Below are 22597 nucleotides of genomic sequence, written 5' to 3' on the forward strand. Positions count from 1 at the left end.
TGCACATGTCTTTATATGTATTCACCATCTCCCACCCAAAAACCCTCCTTATCCCTCCATGTAAATGGGAGGAGGGGTTTAAAATGTCCCATCTGTCTGATCTTCAAAATGGAACACACAGAGTGCTTCCGACTCCCACAGTGGGAAGCGGTAAAGGTTGTTTTCTCTCTTGTAATCCTACCTGTGACAACAGTCTACTGGACAGCAGGGGGGGCGACCTTATTACCAGTTAAGTGCATCAATTACAGGACTTATCTCAAGAAGCCTGGAACAAACACGACTATATAAATACAAAGAAAGGCAGCGCCTACGAGCAGGCATCACACTCGCCGGACTTGGCTTCCAGAGCATTGCAGCTTCTCTTATCAGCCAGGTAACATGATCTTGTGAATGCTAGAACCTATGGGCTTTAGGGTAATGATGTACGCCAGATATGACCATTTGCTATAGGGGCTTCCCAGACGTCACCCTAGACCAGGGGGTCTGCAACCTTTGGCTCTCCAGATGTTCTGATCTACAACTCCCTTGATCCCTCACCATTGTCTGTGCTAGCCAGGGCTGAAGGAAATTGTAGTCCAAATCATCTGGAGAGCCAAACACCGCAGAAGTGTGACCAAGATTGACAGGTCTTCCGAGGTGCTGATCTATTGGGCATTCTCTTACATTTCCCATTTCCGTGCCCAACTCTTCTAGATTCTATATGTCCACTTATGCCTTTGATGACATTTTACCGATTAAATTTGCACTGTTGGCTCAGGCCTCTTAAAGGCACAACGTGTTTGGTAAGTGTTGATTTGAAATGTATATGTGATTACATGCTAGTGAAGTTGCTAAAGTTGTGCTCCCAAAGCCAACCTTCCAGCTGCCATTGCTTTCTAGATGGTCTGATGAGATGCTTATGAACAGAGGAGACATTGCCTCTACGTTGGGTGTCTGGGGACCTGCCTTGGATTCTGCTCCATCCTGTGTTTTGTTTTACGTAGAATGGAAGTGTGGGGGAAGCATCTCGCTGGGATCTGTGTGTTTGTCCTGTCCATGGAGCTATGCTGCGCCCAGCACTGGTCCTACGGCTTACGACCGGGAGGGAAGAGAGACTCTGAAAACTTCCTGGACTCCTTCCAAGATGTGAGTTATGTTAAAGGTATTTGTACCGCGCATTGTCACCAGCAGAAGTGGTCCACAGGCGCTCTGGCGGATCCAAAATAGGAGGGGTGGGGTTAGTACAGTGTAGCGCGACTAGGATAGTGCGAGCTGTGATGTCCTGTTGGCAGCTTCAGTTTGGTTTCCACCTTGTGCTGAGCTTGAGTGCGGTTATTGGATCGGTGAGAGTTCGCATGTGCTGCTGAAGACGGGTTATGTGTTTTGTCAATTGTTGCGGTGTGGTGAAGATGTTCTAGTTTTGGATTAGTAGGGTTTTATTTTTTTTATTTAAAAGAAAATCTCATTAATCTTTGCGTTTCTGTTCTTTGTACCACATCTCCGTTTTTTCTTTGAGTTTGGTATTGTAGTTTGTCTGTCTCATTGGAAGGTATGATGGGGTGGCCGTTTTCCTCCGTGTTACTTTATTAATATGTGTACCTGGTTGAAGTATGCGTGTTCCCCCAATCTGGTGTTGGGGTGTAAAGATTGCAGGATTCAGCTCCTTTCTTGCTCTTTTCTGCATTGGTGGTCCTTACCTGCCTATGATTCCTCTGTAGACTAGCGGTATGTGGGTATTCCGTACTGCCTCTGCCCTCAATGTCCCTCCTTGCCTAGTGTGCGTGTGAGATCCTAGTCTACCTATGTTTCCACTTTGGCATTATGGTATTTGTCAGTGGTATCCTCCCCGCTCCTTCTGGTTAGGGGAGGTAAAGGTAGGAAGTTAGGAATGATGGGTTCCCTCTCTGGGGTTCTTGTTTCCCATTGTGTATGTGCTTATTAGTCATTTCCTTCTGTTCTGGGTGAAAGAGCCAAGCTTTGAGTAGTTTTCTAAATTGAAGATGATCTCTTGTTACGTATGTTTCTTGGTAGCTCATTCCAGGTTTTTGGCGCCAGGTGAGAGAATGACGATCCTCCAAATCTTCTTTTCTTTTATGATTTTGGTTCTAGGCGGATGTCTTTGTTTGATCTGAGTAGTCTTGTTGGGTGGTAGATGCGTATTTTCTCCCTTAGGAACTCTGCTCCTTGGCCGTGGACTGCTCTGTGCGTTATGCACATTGATTTGAACTATATTGGTTGTTTTATTGATAGCCAGTGTAGCATTTTCAGTGCCGGTGTAATGTGTTCTTTTCGTGGTAGTTTGAGCAGGAGTCTGGCTGTAGCGTTTTGGATGCGTTGACATTTTTTTAAGAGTCGTTCTGGCATTCCTGGGTGTAGGCTGTTAGCGTAGCCTACTCTGGACATGATGAGAGCGATGATGATGATGATGCACGTTTTGTGGGTGAAAGAGAGAAATGGTAGGATCCGTTTTACTGCGCGTATGAGGAAGAAACATTTCTTGATTTTAGTGTTTACTTGTGGTTCTAGCATTAGTTTGGTGTCCATCAAAACTCCCAGGTTCTTTACTATTGTCGATGGAGCTGGCGCTGTACCAAGTTAAATTGGCCATGGGATGCTGTGGTTGTTTTCTCCGTTTTTGGATATGATCATTATTTCTGTTTTGCCCAGGCTGAGTTTGAGGTTGTTTGAGTTCATCCAGTCGTAGAGGTATTTGAGGCAGCCCTCCAGTGATGTGTTTTCTGCGTAGTTGTAGCATATGAGGCTGTCTTTTAATGACTTTTCTTCTATTAAAAAGAAAATGCGAAACTGATTGGCGCCTTTGCCCTTCCCACGAAAATAAAAAGAAGCTAGCGTCCACTGCATCACACTATAAAAAAGAAATCTGCCAGGCTAAAAAACTCCTACAATGAACGGATAGCTAAGTCCAACTCCAGTATGAAAGAATTATTCTCAATCCTAAAAGAGCTAGAGTCCCCTATCTCTCCCCCTGACATCTGCCTTAAAGACAAGAATTGGTGCTCAGAGATACAACTAGCACTAACCAATAAAATTAACACCCTCCAAACTAAAATAAAAAACAAAAAAGACTCCCTGAACTTATCTCAACCAACCACCCACCACCTCCTACCTAATGTAAATACCTCCGATCCAAACATCACCTTCTGCTTCACCAAAACTACTATCCTTGAGGTGGAAAAAACTATCCTCTCTCTCAAGCCATCTAAATGTAAGGGTGATATCTGCCCAGCACATATCATAAAAGAGGCTGTGAGAGACCTCTCCCCTTTCATCTCCAAACTGATCAATGCCTCCTTTGCTTCCGGCACCGTCCCAGCCAATTTGAAACAATCTTGGGTACTTCCGCTTCTCAAGAAGCAAACCTTAGACCCACTTATCACTACCAATTACCGCCCCATCACAACAGTACCCTTTCTTCTTAAAATTTTGGATACAATTGCATATTTACAGATCCAAAAACACCTCGAACAGCACAAACTCCTAGGAGTCCGTCAATCAGGATTCCGACGATTACACGGGACGGAAACTGCACTGATAGACCTGAAGACACAAATCGATGAGCTTAGAGACCAAGGGAAAACAGCATTATTACTGCTACTCGATCTCACAGCTGCATTCAACTTGGTTGATCACAAAGTCCTCTGTAGGCATCCTGATACAGCAGCCCACTTTTCTAGAGGCGCTGTTAAATGGAGAGAATCCTTCTTGAGCGACAGAACCAGCAGAGTATTCTCTCCCTCTGCAGCTGCGTACCCTACCCCTATCATGTGTGGAGTCCCTCACGGTTCTTGTGTGTCCCCCACTCTCTACAATATATTCACCAAGCCACTGTTCGATGATCTGGACCTTCTGGGTGTCACCTACACTATGCAGATGACACTCAGATTCTCCTCCCGCTTTCTGGGGATCATGGCAAGGACCTGGCGCTGGTGAATAGAATTTATCTCATCATTCAGGCATGGATGGCCACTCATGGCCTATGCCTGAATGATGACAAGACAGAGCTGATAATCCTTGGCTCCCCATCTAACATCTCCAAACTAGGACATGAATATGCCTCTCATCATTGACGGTAATAATACCATCATCTCCAAGGAGGTAAAAACTCTTGGTTTCTACCTGGATGCAACAATGTCCTTTACCAAACAACTAAATTCTCTGGCCTCTACCACATCATATACCTGTAAACTGATCAGAGCCGGCAGGCCCTTCCTTTCCAATGACAGTTGCCTTATACTGGCCAGAGCATTAATTCTATCAAGTTTAGATTACTGCAACGTCCTCTACAGTAGTGCTAATAAAACCATCATACAAAAACTCCAAATATTACAAAATAATGCCATTAGAGCTGCACTAGGCATCAACAAAAGACTGCATATCTCTGCCATCAGATGTCGTCATAAATGGTTATCGACCCACAATAAAATACAACTAAAAATCGCCTCTTTGACACATAAAGCACTACACAACGTGGCACCGAGCTACCTCATTGACAGAAAATCCAGAAGAACTTCCAGTAGACCGACCAGAACCCATAATACTATTTGTTTGATAGTACCCAGATTCAAATTTTCTAAGATTGGTGGCATCCGTTTCCCTGTGAAGGCTGCTAAACTGTGGAACTCCTTGCCACACCAGCTGAGAGCCGACTTCCCCTACTCTTTCTTCAGAAAGAAGCTCATTATCCACCTCAACCTGACTGAGAATTAGTCCGCCCTGAAACTAGGGTATGTCAGCAAGACCTACTGCGAGTTTGTAAATTGTGTATAGTGCCAACTACCTAGATGTAAATTATTGTGCCTCTAAGCGCAACCTAAGTCTTGTATATTGTATTATTTCAGATGTAATGTCGACAGTTCGTACTTTGCCTGTATATCTGTAACATATGTAAGCTTCGCATATCCTTCTGCGCCCTGCTACTCCAGGTCTGGTGCGCTTTATAAATGCAGTAAACAAACAAACAAACAATGAGCTTGATTAGTGGAGCAAGGTATATGTTGAAGAGCAATGGGGAGAAAGATGATCCTTGTGGCACTCCGCATGTGGATTCTCTTGGGTTGGATTTAAAAGGTTCGATCCATATGATTTCTGTTCTGTTTGTTAGGAAGGATTTAATACATATTAGAGCTAGGTTGGTGATTCCTATTTCTTCCAATCTCCCGATGAGAATGCTGTGGTCGACTGTGTCAAATGCTGCGGAGAGATCCAGAAGTATCAGAGCTGTGCTTTTGTCTGAGTCCGCATTCGCCTTTAGATCGTCCGAGATGGAAAGCAGTGCTGTTCCATTCCTCTAATTGGTCTGAAGCCTACTTGAGCTTTATCCAGCTGTTCTTCTTGAGTAGCGTGGTAAACCATTTTGCTGTCGTTCTTTTGCGTGATGGTGTGAAAGGTTTTTCCTTGGAGATCTCGTCTATTGTTGTGGTAATCTATTTGTGAAGTCATTCTGATTTTCTGTTGAGATCGGCTTCGTCCATGGTTGTTGCCGATGGTTTGTTGATTTCCAGTAGTTCAGTTAAGTTGCTTTTTTTGATGGTCCTCCAGTATCTTTTCATGATGGTTGGCAGATTGTTCGGTTGCTTGGTTGTAGGTGTAGCCAGCATAATCACGAATGGGATGATGAGGTGGTCACTCCAGAGGATCTGAATTGGTGGCGCCGTGGTGATGAGGTTTTTGTTGGTGAAGATTGTGTCTAGTGTATGGCTAGGGTTTTTTGTGTGATTGTGGTTTCTTCGTCAAACCGGATGTTGAGGTCACCAATGATTATCATGTGTTCTTCAATGGCTTGGCTGATTATTGCTTTTGTAAAGGTGTCCATGAACTTTTCATCGTAAGTCGGTGGTCTGTATACCAGAATGTATTGGAGGTTTGTTTTGGGGTTTGTTGATAGGCGGAGGATTAGAGATTTGCAGTTATCTATGATTAATGGGTCTTCTATTTTAATTTGTAGGTGTTCCTTGTAAGCTATTGCCAGTCCTCCTCCTCTTTGTTTTTCCTGTTTGCTTGTACGCAATTGAAGTTGTCGGGGAGGCTGTTATGGAGTGTGATTTTGTAATTGTCGTCTAGCCATGTTTCAGTTATGAATAGGACGTCGATTCCTCTGTTGCGGATCTTGGTGGCATGTTTGGACATTGATCTAGCATTGATTAGATTTCAGTGGATCGTTTTGGCATGATTCGGTTTGTTCACCAATTCCTGTTTTGACATGTGGATATTAATTTGGATTGCTTCTGTGTTGTAGTCGCTGGTCGGCTGGGGTTCCGCAGATGCTGCCTCGTTTTTGAGTCGGTCTGTTAAACTGAATGAGTGCCATGTCCGCGCGGGTCGGGTGGAGTGGCAATGGCAAGTTGGCTGTGGAGTAGCTTCGCTCTGATGAAACTCCAGTCCAAAAGAAGTAATTGTGGGCGTGGCTAACAAACCAGACCTGTCAAGAACATAGAATGCAAAGTTTGCTCACTACAAAAACCTTGGCGAAAGCATTTGAAAAGAAATCGAATTAAAAACATGTTAGCATAGCTTTTGATCATAGCACCCCAACCAGGGCTTGGAGTACCTTGCATTGGCCAAGTTAGGAAGGCCACATAAGGTTGTCTTTCCGTATGTGTTATTGCTGGGTCCAAACTGGGCAATTCGTCTTAGTTAACATGCCAGGCTGAAAACCAGACTGAGTCGGGGGGGCTGTGGGGAGCTGATTAACCTTATGCTTCATGGTTATAGTGGCCCTGGACAAAGGCCCCCCCTAGATACAGATGATTTTGACATCTTGCCTTTTTATTTTTTTATACTTGGAATCACACTTTTGCTTGTGAGCCAATGCCTTTGCAGTTATCTGCTGTTAAACACGTGTTCAGTTCCTTGCGAACTGAACGAGCTGTGATGGCCGGTTGCCATGATCCGTAGTAGCAACTTTGATGCAAAGAGAATTCGTATTTTTTTCTTAATGCAGTGCAAGAGAAAAGCAGCTGGCAACATATTATTATTACTTGCGCTGCACGAGGTAACCAGCTCTGAAAGGATAATTAGAATTCTGTAATGGGAAATCTATTTTCACCATTCACTGTCTTTGTGCAACTTACCTGGCTGGTAGTCAATACCTCTGCTGCCACATTTCCCAAACTATTATTTACAAGAAGGCTGATTCTGCCACGAGAATTGGCTCTTTAAAAAGGAAAGTCACTGTGTGTGGTTGCGATGATAAAAAACACATTCTATTTAGTCTGAGTGACCGTGAAAGTAAATCAGTTTTGAAGCAACACGTCATATGTTTAATTCAAGAACTGCCTGTAATGTGAAAGAAGGCAATCTGTTAGTCAGCTGTATAGATTTAACTGCGGTTCACAATAGCGCCAACATATGGAAGCGGAGCGCTGGCCACTTGTATAACCCGGGCATTTGTCCATTATTGGGCCAACATACATTACTCTTGGCCCCTTCCTTTCCCAACCAGTAAGCTGCAGAGTGAGACATTTCTTCCTTTTGGCATAAAAAGGCGCAGCAGATTTATTTTCACACACATAATAAAAAACACAGCAAACAATTGTGGAAATAGTTCCGAAGGTGCGGCGACTGCTCCGTGTGCAAAACCTGCTTCCCCCTTTTCCCAACAAAGTCCAGAGTAGGCACAACATCCTCAACCCTTCGTGCAAGTCTCTGCAGGGCAGTTTCTAGGCAACAAAGCACCCAGGGTGAAACACTGGAATGCCCCCCCTTTACTGGGTAGCCTGCACTACAATCCCTCCCCAACATTATAAAATGTTGGCAATATAAAGAAAAACTAGTTTTAGGAATGTGTAGTAAAGCACTTTAAAGCAAGAAATAGACATGTCAATGCTGATAACAATGCAAAATAGAATTCTTTCATCGTCGCTTGCATATGTTCATTGTGTAAAGCGCAACCACCTGGATTATGCTGCCTCAAAAGTGTATTTTTGTTGTGTCATTTTTTTGTGATGATTTTTATCTTAATTTAATGTTTCACTAGAGTCAATAGCCCCCCTTGAGCCACAAAGGACAGTATCAGATTTGATATGATATATTTTATTTATATGGCGCCTATACACAAGTGTTTCAAGGCACAACGAGGCAAGGGAGGGGAACAAGACAATGATCTTACTAGGCCCAGTGACACTGAGATCGCGCAAGTGCAGGGGAGGGGGAAGGGGAGAAGTGCCTGGGGAGGAGCAAGTGCAAGACATAGGATCAAACATTGAAAAAACAGAAGTGTGGCCAGCAGGTGGCAGCGTTAGAGTTAAGTGCAGAAAAGCAGGTGATGGATAAGTGCCACTATGGGGGGTTGTAAGGTTGCCAGAGGGCAGTGCTGATGTGCAACTGGGAGGGCAGGAACCTGGGTGCGTGATACAGAGGGTAGCCATTTACTGAAATGGCTCTCCACAATTGGCAGCACCCATAACAAAGATATTCAGTACAACCCAAATATTTCGAAACATCAACCATTTCTTTGTACAGTGATTATATTGCAACAAATATAGCATTTTCAATATCCACAGCCCATAATTGTTGGCTATTTGTCAATAAATATATTTGAGCACATCCTGTGTGGCTTTTCCTTGGACTCCTAATTTTGGTAGGTAAGTCACATTGGGATTAAATAATTTGCCCAGGATCACACAATTTGATTAAGTGGTGAAGCTGTGATTTGAGCCAAGTCTGCAATTAAGTACAAGACCACATATCTTCCCAACTCTACTTGGTATAGATATCTATTAATGGAAACTTCAATGCTCTATGGGTTTTACAGCCGTGCTATGGAGACTTAATCAGCTGCTTGCCATTGTTTTACACAGGATGGAGTTGGTTTTTACCCCCCAACCCGTCCCCCGCTAACTTGTCTAGTGACACAATCTTTACATTTCTTAAGGGACATGCCACTAACAGACAGCGGTACATACACAGCTGTACATACACAGCTGTACATACAGCCATCTACTACCGATTACTCTTCGTTTAAAATGCTCTGCTGGCAAAAAAGACATTTTAAAAACACACTATAGAATCTGTTCCGTTTCTTTCTTTGTACTTGAGATGCAAAGCAAACAAAAACAGATAAACAGGAACAGGGTTTGTAAATAAATCTTGGAACACTAGCCGGGAACAACTGATCCTGTACCCTCGAAGTACCTATGCCCAGGGTCAGCTATCTGCCTTTGCCCGCTCCAAGAAATAACCCTGACTGTGTATTTAGTGGACACATGTGCAGAGACCGAAAGCTGTGAACACTCTTTAGACACCTTTGTTCATGCTGTCCATTGGTTTAGACTAGAATCACTGTCGAACAGAGCTAACACGGAATGTGTACACGATTGCTGCTCCTGTATAAAGAGTTGGTGTCTTGGGAGGCACTCATGACAGTGATTTACATGTGTGTGTGCTCAAAAGAGACGCCGTGGAGGTGATGCAATTGGTTCCAAAAACAAGAGCTGTGACACTTTATCAGCTTGGCCACCATCTGCCTCACCAGTCTCCAGCTTTGTTTCTTTTGTTTGGCATCAGAGTTACAATATGTGCCTCCTCGAGAGGCAAGTTCAAAAGTATTTCACGAATGATATTTCATTTGACTAATTCAGTGCTTCTCTAAAGTGCTGTGCTCTGGTAATCAGTAAGCCATCAAGCCCTAGCAAAACAGCACGGAGGACTGGGCACTCTATGGAAATCACCTAGGATAGGCTGGAGAAATAGCTCAGCAGGTGCAAACTACAATCCCAGTCAGTCTCTGATTGTTAAGGTGTCTGCTGTAGAGATGGGTGTGTAACATAGCTCAGCTGGCTAATGTGTTTGCTGCAGAGATGCTGGCAATCACCTGGGCCCCAAATGATTGCCCCCAAACCCTGCACACCCGCAACTTAATCCAGCCCTGAGTCTGCGTCCTGGGGGGTAGTGCTTGATCATCAGCCCATTGAAAAATCTCTGCCAATAAGAGGCAGATCAGAGAACCTATTACATGGTATCACATGTCTTCTTCTTCTTGTTTCTCCCCTGCTTTTTCATGTCATGTAACTAAGTAAGCTTTCTTGTAACAGCGCCACGATGATGGGGAAACAACAATAGACATGGTGCAGTTTCTCATATTTGGGTGCACTATTCACACCAAGCCTAGATTGTGTCGATTTCTAGAAAAGCATCTATCGTAGGCGGAGCCATCATAAACCTGTTGTGCAAACGCAGGGATGATTTTGCTGCTGAAATGGAGAACCCCTGATGTGGAAAGTTCGGAGGCACCATTGCCTACGGTGCTGAGCTATGGGGCCTTGACAAGTTTGTCAGTCAAGTAGGACTTTTCTACTTACCAAAAAGCTTTCCATCAGCTGTTTTGTATACAGATGTTGGTTTTAAGAAACAGGAGAGAAGGTTAATGGACGGTCCGGCCAGATATGCTCTTAAGAGGGCGGTCTCTCATGCAAGAGGGCTGCAAGACTTGGCATGGCATTAACATGTTTCTCAATCCCTCATTTCCCCATATTGGAAGAAATGATCAGAGAACCTCAGCAAATTAGCTTTTAGCCATATTTTGGAATCTGATCATCCCCAACTTGAAGAAGCCCAAGGAGTAAGATGATGGATGGCAATGGAGGAGGAGTTGGCAAGCTTGGCCCACATAGGTTGGGCTGACATATTTGTTGTAGGGGGAGACCATCGATCAGATCTGTCGACAAGTGCCAATCTGCAGATCAGACAAGTATTCGCCTTCGCTCAAGCTGACATTCTACCTCCAGCCTCTACCGTTAACAAATGGAAAGGTCAGTCTAGTCCAAGTTGTAAAATGTGCATGGCAGAGAGGGAGGACCTGTCTCCTTTTTTATCGTATGCCCCGCTTATGATAGGGCAGAATGCACCCTGCACTTCGTAAGAAGCGAAGGATTCCGTGATAACCCTAATTCTGCCCTGTTGTTTCTTTTGGGAGACTTTTATGCCCACATTACCAAATCAATTGCAAGTTTCATTTATGGAGCTTGGTGTCATAGGGCAAACAAGTTTAGTAGCCCCTCAATTCAGAGCCTCTGAGATATAGGGATTTTGGGGCTGCGAGCAAGGATGTTCAACTCAATCTTAGCCTTACTCTTCCTCGCTCTCCCCACTGGGCAAGAGCGACCTTTGAGCTTTGTTTGAGCTCTAAGCGTGTCCAACCTATTTTGATGCAATTCTGTACTTTACTAAGCGCTTTTAAGTGGAGGGTTACGAGCATGTTCCTATTCAATATTGTAAGACTGCTGTGGTGTTTTTACTGTATTGTGTTGTTTATACCATGTGGTTTTATCGCTTGTATTTCTTATGCTGTCACGAAAGGGCCAAAGCCGAAAGTGTAAATGAAAATCTAAATCTGTCAATAAGATTTTTTCAAAGATTTTACCTGCGCTACCAAGGAACACTATTAAACAGCAGTTCTAGGGTCGCCACCTGTTGCACATTTTCTGGAGAGAGACAATCCATGAGTTTGGGACAACCATCTAAGTGCCACCTCCCTGAAAAGTAGCATGTTTTAAAAATTCAGGGAAAAATACCAGCGGAGAAGACAAGGTTGAAGGAGAGAAGATAGGAAAGGAGGAAAGGGGCTCCAGCAGAGGAGGGAAGGGGGGGAAACAGGGAGCACGCTGGTGTTTTTGGATTAGCACATACATATTTGAGCCAGTTGATATGTGCTGCTTCTCTTTCAAACTGTTTGCTTTCTGGGGCAAAGCCTCCATTTGGGGATTCCAAGAGTTTGCATGCTTTCAAGGCTAATTTTCTTCGGATTCTTTCGGCACTCGTTCTTCGTCGCCTCTGCCCAGATGCACCGGCCTCCATATTGCGAACTGAGCTGCAGTCCTTGAAACTCTCCATACTTCATGGGACATTTACTATCAGGGTCAGAACACATTTGATCAAAACACGATGCCGACCGCGCCCCTTCCAAAGCTGGTCTGGTGTCATTGGAAAGGCCATGTCAAGCAGTTGTGTCCAGGCTCAAATGAATTGTACCAGCCCACCAAAAGTATAGCTCACATGTTAAGTCTTTTCTAGTGGAACCTTTTACTGGCAACACCCATTTGCCCTTCTTTTTCACTTTGAGACTTTCTGACGTAATGTATCTAAATTATGCCATGGTGGCGCTCTGAACTCCCAATGCATTAAGTTCTCGTCCATTCCTTGAAGTGACTCAGTTGTTGCCAGTTTTCTTCTTTAAACTTTCCATGCTTGCAGTCCGCCCAGATGCATTCTGTCAACGTAGGACCGTTGGTTCATGGGGACAGTCAATAGGGATTAGGTGTGACTGCAAATTTCCCTCCGAGTTCAAGGCCGCTTCTCACAGTCACCCTCCAAGGCTCTTTCCAGACCCCTTTCTTTTTTTCAATTAAACAGCAATGTCTGCTTAAACAGCCCAATAAAGTAATACGTTCATTTAACAAATTTCTCTTTCCTTGTTAAATTTCGATTTTAAATTCGCTAACTCCGACCCCCTCCTTCCCCATCGATTAATAGATCACCCGTGGATCGCTATGGTCTATGATTATTTTATGTCAATATGTTTGTGTTTTGATGGTTTGTTTGCAGTTTGTGTTTGTACATAAAAGCATGTGGTAGGCCTTGGTTTTCGCCTCACGCTCTTCCCCTTTTTAGGCTGGCAATGATGTGGAGAAACCAGCAGATGTCCAGCATTTGGAGTGCACAGTTCCCCAGGAGAACTCCCGCCTCAGCCTCTTGAGAGGAGCCCTGGTAAGCATCCCCTGTCTTAAGGAGTGCCCTTCAAAAGCAGGGGCACTGGGATCCCTGACTGCTGCAGGGTGGTCCGCTAGTATACCCTCCTAGTGGTTTCAGCTTATCTTGGCAGGTATGCAGAGAATTCCAATAGCTGTGAGGACGTGTTTGGGCCACCCAAAGCAAATTACTGCCCTGTGTGCTCTACTTTGCTAGCCCTGTAATTAGAAGCCTCTGAGTGTTGGATTTTTTTTTATATACAAAATAGCTATGGTCAGTATGTAACGGTTTGCTTCTGCTGCTGTCAATCGTTAACTACTGTTGGCATGTAGCAGCCTCAAGTTTTTAATAAGGATTCTCTTGGTAAAAAAAGATGCATAGGGCGCGTTGCGGAGGAGTGTTGGAGAGTGTCAGTCTGCAGTCTTGACTCGCACTATTATCGGAGTGTGCCCAGCCTCTGCAACTGAGGATTATTGCAGTGCTCACAAAAGCATAGCTCCCCGCGCATAGCGCAAGCTCTTAGCTGAGGTGTGGCAGTCTGCAGGCAGTGGGTGTGTGAGTACACAAGTTTGAATTGCTTCTCAAATTGTAGTTCTAATGGCCCGAACTACAATTTGAGAAGCAATTCAAACTTTTCGATAAATAATGTACCTAAATCCAAACGACAGAGGCCAGGATTTGAATAGGCCCCTTCCTACTAAAGTAGGAAGGGGAAACTGATGAATCAGTAGAAGGAGTGGAAACAAACCAGCACCGAATATCGTGGCGGTCGAACATGTACCTGACTCCCCGATTCTAGACGAATCGTCCATTAGAATATGCCACAAGTTAAGTAAAGACGCTAATTTGTCTATACGTAAAGACATTTCCTCGGGGACTGTGGAATATATACCTCATTTTTACGTGTCATGACCACAAGTGGCATAATAACTTGTTACACCTCATGAAGTCAAACAGGGTCCGATTGTAATCGACTCTCCTCCGCTGGATACATTTGGACAGTCCTCCATCTCAGCCTTGCACCTAGTACTAGAGTCTATGGTACGGGTATTTGATCACATCAAAGAAACTGTTCAACATAATACAGCCTTGTAAACTATTTAACAAACTAAAGGTGCACCACCAAAGCACTATGAACGGAAAACGAAGAGCGTCCATGCCTATGCAAAATCTTGAGCTTGTTAATCATGAGGAAAGTATACCTCAAGGACATTTGCTTAGCTCATTCAATGGCCAACAATGTTCCCCGAAAACAAAAACTCTCCATACCCAATGATTTCACTGGACGACATCATGGAGGTGGGTGAGTTGGACCAGGAGGTGTTGGCAGAGCCACTGATTACTACACAAAATCCTCCCCAAATGAACAGAAGGAAAAACAGAGAAGCAAAGAAGTCAAAAATCAACCTAATTCCAATTTGAATAAAAATCACTCTTTGAGGAAATTTCTCTGTGGTTGAGCGATTAATGATGAGGTAATTGATCCAAATGCTCAATCTACATCGAAATGGGAATTATCCATATGTGTACCGTGGTAGGTCAGAAAAATGAGAGACTGGGGTTTTCCATTTCAGAAGATGTTTATTAGAAATTATATGAAAAATTCCTAATCTTCCCTATTCTAAGGATTTCCATACCTAACTAAACTAGGGTGCTCATCGTCTGGTCTCACCTCAAAAGGAAAATTCTGTCCTCCGTCCAAACTAAACTACTCTGTCCTTACCACTTATACTAACTAACTAAAGACCAGGAGAATGACTTCCTTTTCCTGGGATTGCTTTTTTGCAATTTCTTTTCAATATTGGATTTTCAAATAGTTTGTTGCTATTTCTTGCAACAGTCCATTCAGTTCCCTTAGGGGACTTTTCCACGTCCCTTACTTTGTTCCTCCTTGGTTTCTCAAGCTCCTCTCTCTGGGCGTAATCGCACCTGCATTTCCTTTTCTTCTGTTACTCTCAATGAGGTCTGACAGTCCCTCTTTGGCCATCACTATTTTCCCCAGTGGTGTTCTTCCTCTCTTTTTATACTCTTGTGTACTCTTATCGTCTCATTGGGATCTGTGTGATGTACCCAGTTGCCAGGTTCCTTACGATTATCCTTTCCATCACTGGGACGAGTAGGCTGAATTCCTGTGTGTTCCCCACGCTTTTCACTGGGTTGTGTATGTTGTGTCCCTGAATGCTCTTCACTCTTCTCAGGTTTTAACCATTCACTGGGACGAGTAGGTTGTGTTACTGAATACACTTCACTCTTCTCAGGTTGAAACTATTCACTGGGAAAAGTATGTTTTGTCTCTGAAAACTCTTCACACTTCTCAGGTTTTAACCCTTTATTGGGACGTATGTTGTGTCCCTGAATACTCTTCACTCTTCTCAGGCTTTAACCATTTACTGTGATGAGCAGGCTGTCTCCAATAGTTATATTTGTATCTCGTTCTAAGACAAATATGATGCAGCCCCTCGTGACCTTTGCCTCCTTCCCTGGGTCTCTGGTTATCCGCAGTACCTGTGGTGTAATGGGGCTGCATCAACAGAGTTGGCACTCACCTTCATATGTTCTATGTAGTTCGTCAGGGTGGCACTCGTGCTTGTTCCTTCCCCTCGCTTTGACACGCTTCGGTGTCCTCCTTTTGGTAGGGTTTCGGCATTGGAAGAACTTTTGACTTAGTCTCCTTCCCCACCACCACACCACACCTCTAATGTGACTCGCTCCTGGGACCTTCTACAGGCAAGTAGGCTCTAATTGTTTGAGGTACCCATGGCACTTACCAGCCACGCCTTTCCTTTAGCCTCCCCTGAGTGTCCCTTCTAATATATTTCTTGTGCTTGCAGACATCCTCTGGTCTGCAGCATTCACAGTGCGACTCAGGCACTTCCTTCTCGCGGTTCGCCTGTGTGAACTGTAGCTTCGCCTCCAGGTTCCCAGCTTCTCCTGTATGAATATTCCGGGTCTCCCTCTGTGGTTCTTTGGGATTGCCCCTTTTTATGTTTATTCTCTGGGGCTTCCCCAGTTTCTCACGGCAGTACCTCTTTTGTGTTGGAGGTATACTCATCTCCTGAGGTTCTTCGTCCCAGTACCCAATGGGTACTTAATCTTCATCATCTTTAGGGTTTTATTCGTCTCAGTATTTGGCCAGTGTTCATCTTCTGCAAAGATATCACAGTAGCATATGTAGGAGGATTCTGGTTTTCTGTCAACTGCCATGGATTGATCAGACTTTGGTGTGAGATTTAAGGGGATTCCTCATCGGAACGGGAGTCCTTATCCCTAGTGGGGTTGGGGAGAGTCTCTCCCTGTGAGGTCTTGCTTGCCGCCAACTCTAGGGGAAGTGTTCCGTAGGAGCGTCAACTCCCTAGCCTCACAAGGAAAGCCCTCCCGGGAGAAGTGACAGAATCCCGCAATTCGACACAATACCAATCCCAAAACACGTAAAAATTAATTGCAAAATGAAGATAAGGCAAGAAGCTTGACACAGCGAATTTCCCAGAGTCCGTGGAGTCTCCAGGAAGGAATGAGATTCTAGAATCGTCATCTCCATCTACCAGCATACTTATAGTCCTGCAATCATGGGAAGCAGAAAGTGCTCCCTTAGGTCAAGTCAATATGAATAACGATTCAAGGACTTCCCCATGAGCTAATCAAGACAAAGAAAAGAGGACAGACCCAAGGAGTACAGTTGACATTCCAGTGGGATGGCTAATTGGCCTTGAAAACTTAAAACTGGTAAATGAGCGTTTATTGCCTAATCGTTAGAAGATTATTAAACATGTTTTCATTGATTCCTCTCTTGAGACTCATTCGCTATAGAGATATCAATTGGGTTGACATTCATGATGAGCGTGAGGAAACGGCTGTGGCATATTTATTCGCTCCAATTGTGGCTGGTGGTGTTTGGGACCAGATGGACCATTTCAGTATGATGGGAATCGACCCAGACAATCTATCTAATACTGCACAACAAGAAAATCTTTAAGCAAGTCGACTATGAAATGAGGTACTTTAAAGTAACTTTCCCTTTCTTAATTATAAAACGAGATGCTAAATTGAACGTCCCACGGCTCGTTTCAGGGTATAAAAATGACGGAAATCATGCCAATTGCCGCCAAGAAGATTGGTCCTGGTTAGCATCTACACTCTTTAGGGCCAGCAGGATGAGGTCAACATCACATCATCTTTAGGCTAAATCATTTGAAAATATAATCTTGGAACAGCTGTGGCTTCAAGAATATTGTGAATTATGGAAACTCCGCTACTTTTTTGGTCTTTGATGACTTGGATATTATCCTATTCCAGGATAAAAATCGTGTTAAAACCTTTGGATATTGATGCCTTGAACGTTTATTCACAAAAGGCTAGAATCGGGCCAAGAGGGGAACCGAGTGGAGGCCTTTCTATATCCACAGACCTCAAGTAGTTATGGTTAATGCATTTGGTTAAACAAAGACCCAAAGGTGACTTGTTGGCTCTAAAAATACAATCAAGTAATGATGTAGGCATGAAAGAGATGTTAATTGTTGTCTCGGTAGGATAGCTCAGGGGCAACACGCTCGCCTTGGAAGCAAGTCGATGCGGAGCAACACAGGTTTGTTCACCGCTTAGAAACCTCTGGGTATTAAGCGCGTTATAAATAACCAATTAAATAAAATAAAAGTGTACTGGAATCCTGCTAGAACAAGACAATTGTTTTGGTAATGGTCATCATAATAATGTAATACCTGTGGATGGTTTCAACTCTAAGTGTGCATGCGACAATTGCTGCCATTTGATGGCAGTTCCCAGGGTTTCAAATAGAGATCCAAGTTCGAAGCGAGGGGCAATTTGGGTGGATTTGATGTCTTCATGGGGTTTGAAGCTCCTCTTGCCAGGTTGTCATTCCAGCGAAGGTGCAACTACAACTTGGCATAGAGGCATGTCCTCTCCATGGATTGGTCATGTCTTCCTCTCCTCTGTTATTCAAAGCAGAAGCTCTCCTCTGTTTATCTATTTTAATAGTCCTAGTGACCACGCTGATATTACTTTTGAGATACAAATGAAGATTTTGGGGCATTCATGGGCTCTGTACTTAGCAGCCCTTACTGTGTGTATAGGAAGACTCAATGTGCGCTGGAACATCTTGTTCTTGAAAAACCTCCTGTCTTATCTCATAAACACTCTGTCCTCTCTTTCGGGCAACAAGTATTAATTCTGTCATTTTTTATAGCACCTTTATGCGCTGTTGGTTGAACACCCTTGGAGGGACCAAAGTCCAAAATATGGGAACATTGAAGGTGCTATTATGCGTGTGTGCATTTTGGCCATTAAAGTTGAGACGGTGGCCAATACCCTGCTAGTCACCCATCTCCGAATGGCATGTGGATAGGCGGAAAGGAGGTATACGATGAACTAAGCAGAAGGGGGGTTTAAATGGATAGAAAATGATGTGAGTAGCTCCAGTTCGGATTTTTCATCGTAAAAGGAAGCTTCATTGTTATGGCGGAGGTGTTGTGCAATACTGTTTGTGTTTTATGCGAGTGCGGAGATGTGTGGGAGTGAGGGCATGCCTTCGGCTAAGTTACAAAGGTGCAGTGTGCGAGAGGAGAAAATGGGTTAGCTGTACAAGCAAGAACCCCTGGATTCCATCTAAACATAAAGAGCAGCGCTTAGTCTCACATATGATCTAAGTGCAATAAATAAATAAATAGTCACCCTCTGAGTGGATCTTAGAGTGATACATTGCCATCCCCAGGTCCTTGAGGTGCTCATGTCTAGTTGCGGCGGCAATGCCCACCCTCATACGTATGATGCCCAAGACATAGAACAGAAACCACTGTGCTCGACTTGAAAAACCAACCATATGATATTAGAGACTTCGGTAAACTATCCCTCCTACTCATGCTAGACCTATCCGCAGCCTTTGACTTTGTTGACCATCAAATACTTTGTCAACACCTCACCCCAGCTGCCAACTTCTCTCCAGCCACTACTAACTGGGTCGCTTTATTCCTCGCCGAAAGAACTACCTGTGCATTCTTCGATGATCATGCTGCACCCAGACCCTCGTTACTAGTGGCACCAAGCAAGGGGTCCTGCACGTCGCCTAACAGTTACAACATATACACCAAACCCCCCTTTGATCACCTCAATGCCTGTGTAATCTCATACACGAACTATGCAGATGACACCCAAATCCGCCTCCCACTTTCAGATAACTTCCTACAAGGTACTTCAACCATCAACCCTATCTACGAAAGCATTCAAGACTGGATGGCATCCCACCTCTTCTGCCTCAATGATGACAAAACAGAAATCCTCCTTGTCGGCACCCAGGGCACAAATGTGATCCTGCCTACAAAGCCTTCACCATTGATGGAATTTTGAACCCCACCTTAACCTCAGCTAAAACTATGGGCGTTTATTTAGATTCCACCCTTGACATGTCACTTCAAGTAAATGCCATCGCCTCCTCAACCGCTTGCACTACCAAACTTCCAAATGCCAGCAGACCCTTTGTCACCACAGACAATTGCCTCACCATAGCTAGAGCAATCAACAGACCTGAACTCGACTATAGTAACGCTCTCCTAGCAGGCACCTCTGAAAGTAATTTGTGCAAGCTCCAAACTATCCAAAACAACACCCTACGCTCCACCATAGGGATGTCCAAATGCGACCACATCTCTAAAGCCAAAAGAAATGCACACTGGTTACCAGTACGCAAGCGGATCAAATTGAAAACACTATCCATGGTTCACTGCTGCCTCACTAACACAGCACCATCCTACCTCTCTCAATGCGTTGAGATACCACCCCTCCCGCCTAACACGCTCATAGAATGCAGAGCTCACCAAAGTGTCTACCTACAAACGAACAAGAGCCGATGCTGCCTGCTTCCCAGTCACAGCCGCCAAACTATGGAATGACCTCCCTCTGACACTGAAAAATGAACCATCATACTGGACTTCAGAAAGAACTTAAAAACATGGCTCTTCACCCAAGGTCGTTCGTATCAAACTGCCTTCATCCTCATGAACCTTCACCCACTGTCCTTGCCGCTATGTAACAGGCACCTAGATGCCTAAGAGCTTAGTGCGCAACTTATAAATGCAAAAATAAATAAATAATAAATACATGTTTAATGTAGATACCAATAACAACATTATAGGAACTCGCCAATCCTACTGCAGTCTCCATTTCTCCTCTACCTTCCCTGGCCCTCTGCACTTCTCTGGCCTTTCACTTCATTACTAAAACTCAGGACATCCTATCCTCGCTTTCCTCTACACCCCACCCATTTCGTGCACCCACTCTCAGGCCTCCCTTGCCCCCCCTTCCCACCTACTCTCCCCTTTCTCTGCCATATCACCTGATGAGGTTATAGACAAGTCCGCTCTGTGAAAGTTTCATCCAAACAGGTGCTCCCCTGCTCCCCCAGAACTAACAAGAACAACATGGACTCCCTTGCTTCAGCCTTGGCTGATTTCTGCCATCACTCCTTTGCCACTGGATTCTTCCCTTCACTCCTCAAGCACTCCCTTTTGCACCTTCTCCTCAAAAAGACTTCTGCTGACCCTTCCTGTCCAGCTAACTACCACCCTATCTCCATTACCCCCTTCCTGGGCAAACTCTTGGAGAATCTGTCCATCTCCCAGCATATCCACCACACTTTATCTGTTGGTTGTCTCCACAACCACCAGCCTACCTTCATAGCTTCCAGAAGAATGGAACCTGCACTCCTGAACACATGTGAAGACTTGCTCTCTAATCTCGAATCCAACTCTCCTTCTGTTCTCATTCTTCTTGACCTCTCCTCTGCCTTTGATACGGTCAAGCATGCCACCCTTATAAATCGGCTTTGTGATACCCTTGGCATCAGACACCTGGCTCTGAACTGGCTGACCTCCTTCCTCTGTGAACGACCTTTCCAAGTTCAACTGAGCCCTTTTTTCTCCTCCATCTCACTCTCCACCTGTGGTGTCTCTCAAGGCTCTATTCTCTCACCTTGGCTTTTCAACATCTATCTTGGCCCCCTAGCCCATTTGATCTCTGCCTTCTCTCCTAACTTCCAGTGTTATGTGAACGACATGCAACTCTCCTTCAAGCTTCCCTCATCTGCCTCCTCCTCTTTGTCTCTCATACCTGACTGTCTGCTATTCAGGCATGGTGCACTGCTAACAATCTCTGCCTTAATGCCACTAAGAACGAGATCCTTCTCAGTCGGACTCCAGCTCCCTCCTTTCACCCTACACTGTGGCCGCCCTCCATGGGCCCCCTCACATCACCCTCCTGTGAGTCAAAAAACCTTGGTGTCATCTTTGACTTCTCTCTCTCCTCACATCACAGACCTTGCCAAGAAGGCTCACTTTCAGCTTCACCTCCTCAGAGGCATTCTTCCTTTCCTCAACTTCCCCCAGAAGTTCAATGTCTCCAGAGCTCTGGTCCTCTCCAGGCTGGACTACTGTAACAGCCTCTTCCTCAACCTACCCAACTCCTCCCTTTCGCCCCCTTCAACTAATCCAGAATAGGACTGCAAGACTTATCCTTGGCCTCAAGCCCAGGGACCACATCTTTCCAGCCCTAAAATCTCTCCACTGGCTCCCGGTTGCTGCAAGGATCAAGTTCAAAACCATATGCATCATCCACAAGGCTTTCTGGGGTGTGGGACCCCACTACATCCAACTCTCTCCCTAAATACCTCCCTGCTAAAACCCTTCGGCCTTCTAGCTCCAACTCTCTGCAGATCAGATGCTTTCCAAGCAGTGTGTGTGGGGTAGATCTCTCTTTCCGAGTGTAAAACTTACAGCGACAACTAGCGTTTTTTTACCGGCACCCCACAGCAGAGCAGACAGATTGAATGGACGCATATTCCCATTTCCGAACTGCAACAATGTGCAGTTTATGGTGATAAAACAACAAACTACGAAGCATCTAGCCTCAACAGAGACATCCGTTATTTTCCAACTGTGACAAGGCAGAGATTTGTACCCGCATCTTTGGCTCTACTAATCCCCACTGAGCAAGACTTTGCGCTTAAGGGAATGGAGGTGTCGCCTGGACTTGATTGACGGTCCATATATGGAGTGAAGCCCAGCATAAAAGAAATCTAGGTCCTGAAGTAGATGACTCAAATTACTGTGGTCATCGAAACCGGTCGACCAGAATGCCCATGCGTTTTCTTATTAGCATGACGATGTCCACCTAATTGAGTCTGAACACGTCATATTTACTTGATGTACTAGATAGACTCCTTGCCCCTAGGCCTTCCCTTTATTTTTTGAGGGTTTTATATTTTAATATTCCAGAACGAGGTCAGATGTGTTAGGAGACACTGCCCAGTTGGTAATTAAAGCAAATACAGAAATTCCAGGCAGTAGGAGTCCCTTGTTCCACACGGATGAGATAAGATCTAATGTGCACTGTCTCTATTTACACTTGGGTCTGGTCTTTTTAGCCAATGTGAAAGGTATATGAGTATACTTGCTGATGAGGGAGAGTCTTCTCGCTATCCCTATTAGATAGGCGGCACACCACAGGGCACCTAGGGAGAGCCACTCTGAATAAGGTCAGGGTATTCTTCTCAGCAGGGACAGTCTGTATGTGTGTTTTGTATAGTAGACATGAATATTATCTCTTTGTAAATACCTCTCCTAGTGCCGTTCTTTTGTGATAAAATTACTTGTCTTTAATGGCAGGAATGCAATATTCACCGATACGGTTTACAGGCAAGCCCTAGGTGTTTTTGTAGCCTCTCAGACTTGAGCCAGATCTCCCTAAATTCCAGAAGCTTCTCAAGACCCTCCTTTCTCTGTCTCCTTCCCTCTCACTGTCCCCATGCCCTCCCCTACCTGTCTCCCCCCTTAACTCTGTCTCCATGACCCCCCTCACTCCCCCCCTCCAACTTGCACTTGCCCTTCTGGGCTCCCTCCTCCTGCACTAG

General features: G+C 44.7%; 1 protein-coding gene across 1 annotated transcript in view; it reads left to right on the forward strand.

Moving 5' to 3' along the window:
• Positions 1-299: 299 nt before the first annotated feature.
• GNRH1 (gonadotropin releasing hormone 1) overlaps positions 300-22597 on the forward strand; it is a 42238-nt gene continuing 19940 nt past the window's right edge. Inside the window, exons 1-3 of the mRNA XM_069617596.1 lie at positions 300-373; positions 984-1125; positions 12607-12702. Coding sequence (XP_069473697.1) covers positions 985-1125; positions 12607-12702 — 237 coding nt within the window. The 5' untranslated portion in view covers positions 300-373; position 984. The remainder of the gene's footprint in view (positions 374-983; positions 1126-12606; positions 12703-22597) is intronic.

The sequence above is a fragment of the Ambystoma mexicanum genome, chromosome 10, assembly GCF_040938575.1.
Source record: "Ambystoma mexicanum isolate Mex_15411 chromosome 10, UKY_AmexF1_1, whole genome shotgun sequence".
NCBI lineage: Eukaryota > Metazoa > Chordata > Amphibia > Caudata > Ambystomatidae > Ambystoma > Ambystoma mexicanum.